Source organism: Archocentrus centrarchus, chromosome 23 (assembly GCF_007364275.1).
Source record: "Archocentrus centrarchus isolate MPI-CPG fArcCen1 chromosome 23, fArcCen1, whole genome shotgun sequence".
Classification (NCBI taxonomy): Eukaryota; Metazoa; Chordata; class Actinopteri; order Cichliformes; family Cichlidae; genus Archocentrus; species Archocentrus centrarchus.
In genome coordinates, this window is record NC_044368.1 from 17396541 (window position 1) to 17412240 (window position 15700).

Here is a 15700-nt window from a genome sequence, read left to right on the forward strand (position 1 = left end):
AGTCCTTCATGTGAGTCCTTCCTCGTCCGTTTCCTCCCCGGCCATGACAATATTGCCTCTAATTGACATTTTCTGTCTTTCTGATAACCTATTTTATCAGTCACTTTAGAAGGTCTTTATATAGCTGGGGAAAAAACTGCTAACAGATAGTGTTAATAGTGTTAATAGTGTTAATATTAACTTGTTTTAATTTCTCACCTTTTTCTCCAGGTTCCCAAAGCCACTTGATGCTGGTGATATGACTTACCGTGAAGATATTTGTATTTGATGTACATAATATATACTGTTTTAGTGCAGGTGTCTGACTTTGACCCAGTGTGTGTTGGGATCACTTCTGGATAGGTGGTCAAATGCTTTAATGATCTATGCTTGAGTAGTGATAGCTGGTTGAAAACACTTAAGCATCAGTGGCTGAACCATCAGAAGATGTTTATGATAGTGTTTGGGGAAGTGTGGTCTCACGATAGTGATATAATGTATTTAAACATGCACTGCCAGTTGACTGAGACGCCAATTTATATTTGTCTTTGAAAAATTTAATTTTCTTAAGTTTTCCTTAAACATTTCATTGGTTCTTGAAATTTGCACTGTTTACAACATTTTGGCAGAGCTGAATATTAAAAATATTCAACTCTGATTGATAGTTTTGCAGTGCAGTGGGCATCTGATCAGCAGAACTGCCTGTAAGTTGAAGTTACTCCTTATGCTGGGTTTGGGCTACACAGTATCAGCAAGATTGCAGCCTAATCCAGACATTGTAGGGCCTAGGGTATAGGGCACAGGCTAATGTGTATCACAGTCAATTATTTTACATTCCATAGCATGTCATAATGAACAAAAGCCAGTGTTGAAATTGGGAGACCTCACAACGTCCTGACAGAAAAACTAGAACACCAGAATTTTGGGAATTTACCAACATGAGAACAAAATATACCACCAGCCTGTGATTTCTTTTGTGTGTGTGTGTGTGTGTCTCTGAGCTGTGTACAAATGTAGATACAGCAAAGTGAAGAAGGGATGATGTCACCAGTATGGCTAGATGGAACTGTGAACTGGAGTAAAACAAGACAGTTTGTGCCTCCTTCCTGATGACATCCCACATGTCTCATAATATGGCAGGCATGATTAATCTGAGAGCAATATGTAGAATGTATCACAATCAGAAAAAGGCAACACTGCGACTCTATAATCACCTTCTCATGTGACTGACTTCTCTTTGTTTGTCTGATGTGAGTTTTTGGATGCCAGTGCTCAAACTACATATGATCATGAAGCCCTGCTCTCAATACAAGCTGCCATGGATGTATGTGCTTATGACACCAGTGGTGAGTGTTTCTTCTACCTGCACATCTTACCGCCAACTCCTATTTTGCTACTTTCTTGCTGCCCCGGGGAAGGAGAGCTGGTGTGAGAGTCAAAATGTACTTACGCCTTCATATCCAAAATCAAGTTCATGTAGTGCCTGTTTATCCAGGCCCATCATCAGCATCACGGGACCACCATACGTGACAGCGAAGTGTGCGTACTTCTAGGAGGAGAGGTGTTCGATATCATTATCTTCAACCTCTGCAATATACATCCCAGTTCTCTGGTGACTTTTTTTTTTCCTAATGATGAAAGTGGCTCTGGGTATTGCAAGCCATTCTCAAGTAATCCTTTCATTTCATTTCAAATGATTTTTTCACTTCTCAAAAGCTCGACTTCTTATTTTTAGTAGAAACCTGGCTGCAACCTGGTGACTTGAGTTTATTCTCAGATCTATCCCCCACAGACTGTAGCTTTTTATATCTACCACGGGCTACCGGGCGAGGTTGAGGAGTTGAGGTCATTTTTTTAAAAAAAGGATTTCAATGGTCATCCATCTCTACTGTGTGCCATATTAGTTTTGATTCACTTATTTTTAACACTGAATCTCTATCATGGAATTTTCAGCTCTTCTGTCCTCATTAACAGTAAGGTATGACCAGATTTTGATTTTGGAGGAATTTAATATCCATGTACGCTGCCCTAACAAGCCTATGGTCGCTTGTCCACTCTCAATCTGTGTTCTCCAGAACTGCCGAATGTTTCTGCCCTTCCACAGCTACTCATTTTGCATTTGCCTACTCTAACTCTGTGCCATCTGCTGCTTACACTCTGGGTGCTGAAGAGCTCACTGCTTCCTTTAATGCATCCTTTACATATGCTTACACATGCTTTGGACTTGGCTGCACTGCTCAGAATGAGACACTGTAGATTTAAAACTCAGCCCTGGGTGAATGAGTCTGTTAGGACTGTCAGGAAAGAATGCAGGAAAGCTGAGCGCAGATGGAGGAAGGATAAGCTCCAGGTATCATTAGAGATTTTTTAAATCTTGCTTGCTTAGATTTCATGAAATGGTTGGATCTGCAAAGGCAGCATATTTTTCAGACTTAATTTCAAAAGGTTTTTGTTTGATACGATAAGTTTAATGTTAAAGTGCTAATCCTAGAAAAAGTTCTGAAGCATTAAAAAAACCTTTTGGTCAAGGGTTTGGCTCTTAACTGGTTTCAATCTTATATTAAACTCAGGACTTTCTCAGTTAACACTGGAAAATCGCTGCATCAGCAGTGTAGACATCTGGGTTTATCTTGGGGCCTGTTCTTTATTTCCTCGTACACGCTCATTCATCAACATAACATCTCTTTTCATTGCCATGCAGGTGATTTACAACTGTGTTTACCTTTGACTCTTGAAAATCACCATTACATATGAAGGCTCAATGAGTGCATCTTGGATGTAAAAAAAAAACCTGTCTGTCTCACAGTTTCCTACAGTTAAAGGAGTCCAAAACAGAGGCCGTATTGTTTGGCCCTGCGCTATTAACTGAGAGGTAACAGAGACTACAACCTTTCCAGCTCAGAACAATCTCCACACTAAAAACCTTTTTTTAAAAAAAAAACCTTCTGATCTGGAAAGGGTTACAGATGCCTTTGTTACATCTAGAATGCACTGTATGCTGGAGTTAGTCAATCATCTCTTGCTTATTGATAATTAGTTCAAAATGCTGCAGCCAGATTACTGACTGGGACAAAAAAGAGAGATTACATTACTCTAGTGTTAGCAGCCTTGCACTGGCTCCCTATACATTACAGAATCCAGTATAAAGTGGCCCCTGTTTGTGCTTAACGCTTTAAATACGTGAAAGATCCCCAGCTTGAGATTAGGAGAAGGCACAAATCCCTGGGAGGGTTGCAGCAGGAGGGGGAATCGGGGGCTTATCCCTTATAGCCGAGAGGTTTGCTGGATGAGGATTTCGGACAAAATAGTGCGCTGTTTATTCTCAGTTTATGCATCAGAAACTGTTCCATAAACTACATTTTTCTGGCACATTTTTGAGAGATATTTGCAGGCAGTGAAGTTAAGATAAACACTGGAAATATTGGAAAGTTCGGCTGTTCATTGCTTGGCTGTTTGTTGTGCACAGGCGCAATTCTGGGTCTGCGTCTTTCGTGTGCTGTGCCACATTTCTTCTTCACTGAATTTGCTAGCACACAGGTAAGTATTCTGATACCTCCCGCCAGTTAAAAACAGTGGATTTCAGGTTTGCAAACAAAAATGATGAGTGCAGGAAAATTAGATGCAAGCACAAGTGGTCGCTTGAGCATGTGGAACAACATTCAGGTGTGAAGAGACGTGCTAAGTTGTCCACTTGTGACTGGCTCATCTGAAACAGTACTTTTGATTAAGGTGGCTTTGATTCCCTTTGCTGTTGATATTTTCCACCAAATTTCTTATGAATTCACTCCAAAAACAACCTGACTATAAATCCTCTGAATCACCTGGGAAGGAAAAGGAAACTTTAATTTTTAGTACCTTCTTTGGCGCCAGAACACATACATTCATTAGAAAAGACCAGAGTAAGATCAATTAAAGTTCTCCTTGATGACCTTGAACACCAAGACCATCTAAATTTGCCGGGGACGTTTCTTGTCATATATTTATTCTTAAAATATTTCATGATATAAAATGTATGTAAATGACTAAAACTTCTGCAGTGCTTCCTCTGCTTTTGCTTTCTATCTCTCCTCACTGTATTCATCGCCAGCGGAGAGAAGCTGGATCTGTGCAAAAAAAAAGAAAGAAAACAGCAAAAGAAACAATAATAATTAAAAAAACCACAGGCACAAAAATAAATTAAGAGATCAGAACGCATAGAGAGGAAATGAGTCAGTATTCCACACCGTGTACAATACAATATCATAGCAAATTAGCAGATTTCAATGGCTTCCACTGACTACCATAGATTTACAATGTTCGGTTGGCTGCACATCAGTCCTTAATAAATTGTGTCACTTTCCTTTTTTTTCATTAATGGTTCTGATAGACAGTGACTTGTAAGATGACCATGAAAAGAAAGCGGCTACTGAGGTGTGAACGGAAAACCTGGGACTACGAGCCAGCAGTGATGAGAACAACAGCATTTGTTCACATCCTACTAAACTGCCATTGTGATCACATTTTAAGTCCAATAAGCTTCTCTACAAAGGTACAACATATAAAACTGTTAAATATATAACTTTTTAGGGCCTTTCAAAATACATTTAATGACATTTCTTTACTCCTTCTTTTCAGACTTAACAGCATTTAATACTCTCTGTAGATATTTATCATTTCTCTGATATGATTTGCTCTCTGCATCCATGATCAACACAACAATTCTTCCTGTCCCAACTTTAGCTACTGAAAAATGCAAATCGGATTTTTTTTCTTTTTTTTCTTTTTTTGATACACAGTTATACGTATGTAGTACCTATATGTCCAGTTCCAAAATACAGTGGTGAGCTTAGTCTGAGAAAAAAAATGTCTGCAAAGTTTTAAAAGTACTCCTTTGATTGTGTTCGGCACATATGCCACCGGCTGCAAGTGTTTGTTTTGCGTCGGTCTGCTTGTGCACCGAGTCTCTGTGGGGGCAGTCGTTGGTCGGTGGTGACACACAAAGCATGTTAACGAAGTTTCTGTGTGTCTTTGCCAGATGGTCCTCTCTGTCATAATGATCATATTTGTTGTTTTGCTCTTTGGTCTATAAAAATATGGGAGGTTTACTCCAGCAGAAGGCCTATTCACAGCAGAGTGCGCTCAGTTTGTTTTTACGGCCTTGCAAGATGGTCCGAGAAGCATCACGGAGTGTTCGGTAATGATCCTGTCTATGCTCTGGAACTCCGGCACTAGAGTCTAGGAGAGAGATGTGGGAAATCCCATATTAAAAGCAGTTAGCAGCTCCAAACAGTGGACTTCCAATGAGGCAAAAAACCATTCATGGGATTTTTAAGGTGTCCAAACCTCCGTGGCATGAGCATGTGCTGCTAAATGCACAGAGCAGGCAGATACAGTGGAGAGGAGGTGGACGCAACGTGTTGACCCAACGACAGATAGCAGGAGGGAGCAGTCAGAAACCCGCAGTGGCCAGTCACAGGAAACAGGAAGTGTTTTATAGCATGTTTGTCCAGTGTTGTGGGGAGAGCTGACTCCCTCAAACAGTCACTCCCTGGTTTTCCCGTCTCTGGCTGTGTTACGAGACCTGTGAATCAACAAGAACAAAGCAAACATGAGAGAACTGTTTTAGCGCTGAGTCACAGTCACGCTCAGCTCCACAGAGAAATTTCTGAGGATGTACTGTATCAAAAACATTTTGACTCAACTTAATTGCACTTCCATGGCCACTAGAAAGAAAGTGCACTTTGTGTATTTCAAATACTCTGTGTAATAATGTTACACTGTAAATGTTTAACAATTTACATTTATTTGTGACACTGACTTTTGATTTGCAGTAGAAATGCTCTTTTTCATTCTAATAAGTATTATCATCTCCTTTTAGAGTTAGAAAATCAGTTTACGTGCTTGCCAAGAGTTGCATGAGAAGACTGATACCACTCATGTATATACAGAACTGTGCATAAGTCTTGAGCCACCCCTTATTTCTTTATAATTTGGGAAATAGGTGCAGGGATTTATTGAACCGTACAAACATACATGGAAACGCAGTATATAAGGCAAAAACAGAGTTTGTACAATTGTAATGAGCTTGAAAGTCAGTATTTGGTGTGACCACCTTTATTGTTCAACACAGCCTGAACTCTCTGAGGCAGCTTTCTCCTCATTTCTTTCAGTAGTCTTCAAGAAAACTTCTCCAGGCTTCTTGAAGGACATTCAAAGCTTTTCTTTGGATGTTGGCTTCTTTTTTGATCCCACACTGCTTCAACACTGCTCTGAGAAGGACAATCCATGAGTGATGGTATTCCATTCATTTTTCTTTTTTTTCTACCCAGGCATGCTTTTACTGCACTGGCAGTGTGTTTGGTAACACTGTCATGGTGAAAATGAAGCCAGTCAGGTGCTTTCCAGGTATTGCATAGTGGATCAATATCCGAGGATACTTTTCTGCATTCATAACTCCATAAATCTTGACAAAAGCCCCTACAGATGGCTGTAGATACTCACTGTTATACCTCTCTCCTAACCGTCTCCATACATATTGTTGACAATTTGAACCAAAAAGTTCACATTTGTATCTTGTGGGCTAACCAAATGAATGGGAATAAATTATGTGTTTTTGTGATAAGTTGCTACTAAGTGCCTAAAGATACAATTTGAAATGAGTTGTTTGCTAAGTTGTTTTTTTATGTGTAGACACAACACTGGTTCATCCCTTGTGTTAGGAGCCTTTTTGTGCATGAGTGATTCATAGGTCAGTGCTAAGTGGCCTAACAAAAAACACTGCTCTAAAATTGGTCAGGTAAAATGAGTGAAAAAACAGTCACACTAAATGAAAAGCTGTTACTATGCTGATGGTCAATTTAGCTTATCAAAAAGAATTAAGCAAAATGAAAAAGCTCACCTGGTTCTATCCAAAGATTAAAAATCACATATGGGCATCTCAAAAGCTCCTTAATTAATAAATATATAAAAAACATTCCACCATTTTGGAGTTCTGACATTATACACGACTGGTGTTTGTGATCTTTACAGATGTTAACAGGGATATTTTCAGACCGTTGACATAGGGTTTATTTTTTTGTGTGTGCGCATTTATATTTTTTCTTGCTAAGCTAAGCTAGCCTAATATTCAGTCCAGTCAAAAAACAAAGTGCAGACTTTAACCGTTTCTCTTCTTCTCAGCCATAACATAAAAAAAGTAAAGCTTAGCGGAGGCTAATCGAAGCATCATTTTAACACAAACACATGAGAGAGATTTTGAATTTTCAGCAGCAAATCTAACAAGGATCATTCTCAGTATGTCAGCCTATTCTTCTAAAGAAAAAAAAAAAAGATTTTTTTTTGCTGCCAATGTGTTGATATAAGCGTCATGCATGCCTATTGCTCCTTGCCAGACTCAGATGTTAATTACAGGATTGTCTGAGTGCTTTACGAGTCAAATATTTAGAATTCTTTAGGGGGTATAACCCAGTAACAAAACAAGTCTCACAGTGCAGACACTGAAAAACAATTAATCTACCAGCAGAAAGACAAATCTCGAAGCCTCCTTACCATCTGGCCCCCGCCAGTCACACAGCCAACTTGATAGAGGTGCTGATGCCTTCCAAGACATCGCCACTGAAGCTTAATTCATAATAATGAACTCTTGATGATTTCACAGGGTGCAAATTACCATAAAAGGGGCAGGTGTTGAACGGGGTTCTAGCATGTATCACAGATGACAATGTCGTATGCTCTGGGAATAACAAACATCTCAATGAGCTTGGGCTTTAATGGTGATAATGCCATGGTTTTGCTGGAGCTGGGCATGAAATGACCCAAAAGTTTACTTGGTTAAAGGGCTGTGCTAACTACCTGACTGTGACACCTGCCCAAAACAGGTGTTTAATCCTAGCACATTAAGCATAGTTTCCTAGGGGGCACACAGAGACTGCAGTGCAGTAGTGAGAAGCCACTGGTAAAATGGAAAGAGAAAAAATTAGTTGCACAGAAATGCGGAAGAAAAGAAATACAATGCAAGTGATTTTAAGTAGACATGGCATATAGACACGGTCTTGTTTTATTCAAGCTGCTGCTCCACAGTTTGTGTCTACCACGGTGATTTTTTTATATTGTCTTTATGTTTTTTTCCTCTCCCTTTTCCTCTCACACCCACACTGTTGCGAATGGTTCCCCATAAATCTCGCACACAAGCCTCGTCTCAGAGAAGTGCAAGCCTTTCCATTTAAAAACAGGAGCGAATGTCAGATGAATATGAGATGAATTTGCCCCATGAATAAAATTCACAGGCCGTAGGTGATTATTACTCCGAGTTTATCAGGAAGCGACTATGCAGACAGCGAGCAAATATTTTACACTCTTGTGGCGGGAGAAAATGCAGAGTTGAGGGAAATATTATGCAGTGGTGCTCTGGGCAAACTTTTAGGACAGTGGCCCTGCTGCTGAAATCAGAAATCAGACTTTCGATTGAGACTGATAACTGCTGGGGGTGTCATAGTAAGAGAAGGGAGCGTCATGGACTGAATCCACCTGTGTTAATGTGTAATTTGTGCAGCCTTCTCTTGTTATGTCGCAAGCGGGCAAACCGCTCGATACATATCGATATGCGCCCAGCAGCATTCGATCGAGGACGCGGAAAACATTTTGTTTCAGGGACCGTACAGAGCGTTTCCTGTCTCAGGGCCACAGCTGAAATGCTTTAATACAATGAGAGTGTGCATACATATGTGGTGGCTGCCGTTTGTATTGTACTGCTCTAAAGAAAACTATATTAGCAACCCATGTGGCGTCGCTCTGCAGCTGGGAGTTGGAAGTATTGAAAGCGAATGCACCCGAACATATGGCACCGGCTTGACATTTCTTCTCTGTGTGAACTCTTGCTGACTCTCCTCGAAATGTCACAGCCCTGTGACCCATGGTGAACAAGTCAGTGGGCACACATGAAAGAAAATTGATTCACTTTGCCTATCCGCGCTCTTTATTGAGACACCGTTTGATGTGAATAATGCGACATCTCAAGAGGACTCAGTTGATTAATTGATATGTTTTTGTACATTCGCTGGAAGCTCTGCCGAAGCCCTCCCGCTCAGCTGTCATTCCAAAGTGCTTCTGCATTCGGATTGCCTCACCATGCTCGTTTCTAATGCTTGTTTCTGCCCTCGCTGTTTAATGTTAAGTCTTGTGCAGCTGAGCACGCTCTCTCTTTAGATTTTAGCACGCAAGCGGCACAACATGATTCCAGATGAATATTCATAAGTGAACTTGTTGGTTAGGAATGATCCACAGGTTAATAAGGGATGGGAAATCGCTCATTACATGCTGTGAAGTTGGATAATGCCTGAAGCAGATGCTGAGATCAAAATACATGAACATGCATGCATGCGCCTCCAGACACTAGGCCCCATTCCACATTAGGAAAGAGTTCAAAGCTATGTGTTATGTCATTATCAACCCTTTCATACTGCATTTCTTCAGAACATCAAAGCAAACACAGTTCGCTATCTGCATTCTACAATATGATCAGAAATTAATGCTCAAGAGGGAGTATTAGAACAGATTTAACCATGGTGGCATCAGGCTGGTGACAATGTTGCCAACACGTTCTTCAGTACTTTTATGAGTAGACTGCAGCTGCTACTTTGTTGCATGGCTCTGTATGAGATCAGATGCTTGCAGGCAATGCAGAATTGTCTTCCTTCTGAATATATATTACAGGATCAAATGGTTAAATCCAATCTCAGATAGCCTCTTCTGTGAGTAAACAGACAATAATTTCTTGATGCACTGTGCAGAGACCCGAGTTCACAGCACACATTCCACCCTGTTTCTATTTATAGTCTCAAAATCTACTGAAGACTTGCTGTCTGGACTGAAAAGCAGCAGGATCACATTTTCCCTCAAAAGCAAATTATAACATGGGCCATAAATGCTGACAATATTGATCAAAAGAAGAGCCTGTTTTTCAAAGACTCCACGAGAGTGGCCATCTTTACGACTTTGGCCTTATCCCTTTTTTACAATGCTGTACCTTAAATTTACTACATGGCTACTCTCTATTTCCCAATCACTATTTATTAATATCAGTCTGGCGCCTTGTTTTATTTGAGTGCACGGCAACCATCTGACACAAGACTTTAAAACAATATACAAGGCATGCCAATAAACCAGGCTGCAAATACACTGAGGGGTTTTGCTGCACACATGGATTTTCTCTGGTTAAACACACACTAGGGAAATTGTCAGCTTATGGCAAAACACGTAAGCCAAACAAGGATATCAAACAAGCAGACGGTCGCTTAAATTGTATCAGGATTTATGTGAGTCCGCGCTTCCTGCTGTTTGTGTGCTCTGCTAAAGCTGAAAGATGAGGTCTTTGTGTTGTAATGACTCCATAATATTGGTTGTAATGATTTTAAAGGACATTCGACCATGAGGAACAGACAAGCTCAGTCTCCCCTGTGAAGTCACGTGCTAAACTAGCTTCAAGGGAGTGGCCGAAAATAGCTTTTATTTTCAATCTGCACTGTCATATGATCTTATTAGGACTCATAAATAACTAATAAATGATGACACGTAACAAACATTACGGAAATCTGTTTATATCTCATGTCTCTAAATGATTTTTTTAATCACCAAGTATTGATATCAGTCTTAAAAATCCTCCTCTAGTCACAAATGAATGGATTCTGATCCTGCTTTAAGGGATTTAGCTTGTACCTTACTGCCTCCACAAGGCCCTTGGTGCTCTGTAGCTGCTTGTGTTGCTTCCTGCCTTTGCGGGACCGAGGTATGGGTGGAGCTGTTGTAATGGTGGTGGTGGTGGTGTTGGTAGCTGGATTTTGGCTGTCTGTCAAGGGGTCATCAATGCTCTCCATAGTGCAAGAGTGTCGAGGGGGACTCTTGTCACGTCATAGGGCCTGAGGGGAGAGAGGCACAGGGCAAGGCGGTATGGTTATAAAGCTCAGTGATGCAGAGTTTCATTTCTATTAATTTGTTTTTCCAGATTTAGACACAGTCGCAGCACCACCGCCGCCACTACCACCATTACCAAATTTGTCTTATTACGGTGTCGTGGAGATGTGCCTCTTTGGATTTGTCTAAATGTGGAGAGCTATTCTATGCATGTGCTGGGAACAGCTTTTTGTTTTTGTTTGTTTCTTGTGCTCCAGTTAAATATAGAAGTGTGGGAGTTAAATACGGTCTGATTCTTCTTAACGGTAGCCCACATGGAAGGAAACTAGAAAGAGGCCTTCTGTTTCTCCAGTGATTTTATTTTAATATGCTATAAATGTAAAACACTGATTCATTCATGATTCATTATACTGAAATCATTTGTAAATTTATGTTCTTTATTGAACATAATAGCTTTATAAGCATTAATAAGAGTCATGTTTTATACCATATTTTCAGGCCCACATAGTTATATGTAATATTGCATTATTATGCTGTGATAATAATCAGTCTTTCTACCACTTTAGTTCATTTAAAGTACCTCAACAACTACTGCATGAATTGCCATTAATTCTGGTGTAGATCTTTGGTCCCAGAGTTTGGAGTCTGGCGATTTTGGTAAACAACTGCTTTCTTCCTGCAGCACCACCTTGTTCCTTTCCAAGGGCATTTTTTTTAAGAGCCTGTGGCATCTAATATATACACACGAGGCATCAAATACAGATGGTTACAGAAGGTCCCCTTAGGATCCCATTTAAATGTAACCTATCCAAGTAGTTTTTGGTGCTTAAATTTAAACTAAGCAGTGATGCTACAGTCACAATACACAAAACAGTGGGTGGAGACAGTGGCATGACCAAAATTAATGTGACTCTGGGCCTTTATAATGGTTGGTTCAAAGATGGGGACCAGGTCTGTGACCACTCGCAGCCAGCCGCCATCTTCAGAGCAACTTTGGTGAAAGTCCAGATTCAGGATGTTTATTGTCACTTTGACTGTGCAGCTATAATCATGATAATCATGTGAAATGCTAAAACTGAAAGGCTCCGATGCCATCAGTCTCTGATTGAATGGGGTCAAGTTGCCAATTGCATGCAATCTGTTTTGATAGTATGGCGATTAACTGCGACCACTTGGAAAAATCACAAACGTGTTGCTGTCAACATACACTGAAATTCACATTAAACAGAAATTCATATTAACTACTTACATTCAGTGACCAGAACACACCAGCTGCAACCAGCTGAGTCTCTACTGCAAAGAGACGCATTGCAGAGGAGTTTCCACAGACTGACTCAGACTGATTGCAATGTGTTGCCAATCTGTCTGCATTTATTCATTACACTGGAATTATTTGTAAGGCTTCACCAACCTGTCTAAGGCTGGTTGTAGTCAGACCGAGTTGGACCGCACCTGTTTGGAAACACCAGGTGAGCTGTGCAATTGGGACTGTGATCAAAAGTGGTCACATGGAGGTTGCCACGGCCAGTGGGTCGAGGCACCAATCCCAAAGGACACCATTTCTTTGAGATGCCAGGGCCTTTGCAAGAACATACATTAACAATAGACAAAACTCCTGGGTTTGAAAAGCAAAGCTAATGCATACGTGCCTTAAACCTGCATCATTTCTAATGGCCAACTAGCTTTATAGAAAACATAATTTTCAGCTTATTGTGTTCGGTTTCAAAACTCCAGGATTGTGACAGCTCAGCTTGAGGCTCCACAATTAACAGGATTTCATCAACCAGTGGGCATATCACAGCACCCTTGGATGAGAGTGTTTTGGTAGCTCCAGCAGGTCAAAGCTTTCACTTTCGCAAGATAATATCTCACTAAGAGGACTGGCGCAAAATTTTATTGGCAGTATTGTGGAGGGGTTACACTATTACTGTGACTATTACACTTTCATTAATTGCTGTACAGTAATTAATGTCCAGTAAAAACGACTTATCTCCATAATGAAAGAAACAAAACAGAAAAATGAATTGGACTGATTCTCAACTGAGGAAAAATTCTCCTCTTCCATAACAAATTGAAAATCCACAGACCTATTTGGTAAATGCCTTGCCTCACAGCTGAACAACACGGTTGCTTTTCTCTTTCACTGCTTGAAAAGGAGACATTTCAGGGAAATGTGCTTTTCTGAGATCAGAGGTAAAACAGTATACTCCACTTGGGTGTGAGTGTGCCCATGTTTGGTCCTTGCATGAGTGCATTTGTTGTTTCCTTCATGTTGGAATACACCTGCACCTCTTGGGACCCCAAACTGCTTGCAGTGCAAACATAAGCCAACAATCAGTCTGTGCTTTATGGACTCAGCTTCCACTTCTGGCCGCATGGAAATGGTTTAAACCCTGGAGCAGAGCAGGGTTGAAATTCCGGATGAAATAAGGCAGGTATTCCTTCACTGGCAAGTGGCGACTTTGGGTTTTAGCAACATGGGTCAGATCAATCCCACAAGCTCTCAGACTGTTGATAAGAACCTAGAAATAGACTTTTTTGTTCTTCGAGTCAATTCCTCTCGCTGTTTATAGTCCCAACATTTTTCCCACCTTCCCAAAATGGAGGATTTAGTATTCTCCAAGCCAATGCAATGTGCTGACTTGGCTCCCTCTAGAAGGAAGCTGGCAGACAGAGCTAATGGTTAGCAGCAACAGGGTTTCTTTCTCTTTCTCTCTTTCTTCTGGCCTGTCTGGGGTGGCCAAGCAGCTGTCTTCTTAGTGGTGATTCTATTCAACCCACAGTTGGATGTGGCTGGAGGGCCCAGAGGGATCAATTACCAAGGCCGATACTGACCCGCAACCACAGGGGGTGGGGGTGAGGGGGGGCATGGTGATGGTGGGGCACTGGGGGATACCTTAAGGCCCAGCTTGAGCTGGATCCACAGAAAGACTGAGAAGAAGAAACAAAAAGAAGTGATGGAGGGGGGAAAGACGGGGGGGTATCAGCACTCGCTTACAAGCCCCAGTTGAAAAAGCTTTTTCATACTCGGCTGAACACTTGCTGTCACTGGCAGAAATACAAACGTGTAAATACCACACAAGCTTACAGGGAGACACAGACTGGGAGATCATCTAGTGCAAACTGGCCCATTTGTAGTAGATCATTTATGGCAGGATGTCCACAAACATGTATGCATACAGTATGAATTCACGCACAGAATCCCGACGGTTATAAAATATGCATATACTATGTATAATATGTGTATGAGCTCGTTTTATCAAATATTATGATTTTTTTTTTTCAACTTGAAGAGGCTATAGTAACCGCTCTTCCCCACTCCACATCTCACTGTGTTTTCTCTCCTCTCCTCTCCCCAGTGAAAAAGTCTTGATTACAGTAATCACAGTCTTTCTCTCAGTAGGTGCCACTTCTGCTCATAGCACTCTGCTCAAAGTCTAAATACCCCAATCAGGATTGTCCTAATGCAACATATGATTAAGACTTAGTTAGACATCTAAGGATTTTTAGCCATTCCACTTGTTTTGGATCTGTCTTCCTTTTCACTGTTTCCTGCAATGACTAAAATTATATTGTGTTTTTCTTTTTCATAATAACAAGCGCTTTTTTGTGAATTGCCGTGCAATATTCTCTAGAAAGTACTGGCAAAGCAATGTGTTGGATTTTATAACTTGATGGGAAAAAAACAAAAAAAAAGCTTTGGAAGCGAATGTCCTTGTGTATGAAGTTAATGGGCACTGAAGAGTTTAACAAGAGCCACTGCTTGACATGAACCAACTGAAAATGACTTAATGATTTACGATGCTGTATGTCTGACTGGCTCAAATCTCTCTCTCTCTCTCTCTGTCTTTCACTCACACTGCTCTTTTCTTCACTTGCGCTGCTTTTCTGCCTCTGTTTTGAATCGTTCCTCTTATCAGGCTGTCACAAAAGGCACCAGATAACCTGAGGTGATTTTGCTTTTCTCCTCTAACGGCGCACTCGCTCTGCCGCTTTCCCGCCGAGCTCCCCGCGTCGGCACACGCGGAGAGAGATAGCTCCTTGCGCTGATTCATCTGCCAGTCTAAAATGGTGGAGGGCATGATGCAGAGCATCCTCCTCTCTGGAGAGAGACAGCAGTAAGCCTTTCACTGAGAGAAGAAGGTATGGAATATGACTGCTGAGACTACATATCATTCTGCTAAAAGAAAGCACCTTGCAAAGGCAGCATTTGACTGCGGTAACTGTGATAAAATGCATGTTCAAACCTTTTAGCATCATAGAGTGGGGAAAGTATTCTAGTATAGTGAAATTAACCCCTCACTGCTGCTAAAGTGTTTCTTTACCTGGCATTTTTTTTTTCCCTCCAGATCTTTCTTGGTACCAAGGAAAAATGTAACCAGGATAGGTATCATATGGTAAAACAGTCACATGGTAAAATGTACCAGTTTAAGAAAAAATATTAGTTAATTTTTAATTTGATGGCAGCAGCAGCACACCTCAAAAAAGTTGGCACAGGGCCATGTTTGCCACTGTGCAGCATTCCCCTCTTCTTTTAACAATGGTCTCTAAACATCTGTGCACTGAGGAGAGCAGCTGCTGGACGTCTGGGAGAGGAATGCTGTCACGTTTTTGTCTGATATAGGATTCTAGCTGCTCAACAGTCCCGAGTCTTCTTTGCTGTATTTTTCTTTTCACGATGCGCCAAATGTTTTCAACAGGTTAAATGTCTGGACTGCAGGCAGCACAGTTCTTCTCCTATGAAGCTGTTGTAATAGATGCAGTATGTAGTTCAGCATTGTCTTGCTAAAATATGCAAGGCCTTCCTTGAAAAACACGTCTTCTGGATGGGATC

General features: G+C 41.0%; 1 protein-coding gene across 3 annotated transcripts in view; it reads right to left on the reverse strand.

The window, feature by feature from the left end:
- Positions 1–4175: 4175 nt before the first annotated feature.
- The window catches only part of LOC115773443 (chemokine-like protein TAFA-5), a 164421-nt gene continuing 152896 nt past the window's right edge, over positions 4176–15700 (reverse strand). For 2 of the 3 annotated variants that reach the window (XR_004019099.1, XR_004019100.1), the window contains exons 4-5: positions 10672–10871; positions 4176–5539 (exon numbers count right to left, since the gene is read on the reverse strand). Coding sequence is in view for 1 of the 3 variants with exons in the window: in XM_030720183.1 (XP_030576043.1) it covers positions 5531–5539 (9 nt within the window). In the remaining 2 variants the exon portion in view is untranslated. The remainder of the gene's footprint in view (positions 5540–10671; positions 10872–15700) is intronic. The other variant, XM_030720183.1, reaches the window with a different exon arrangement.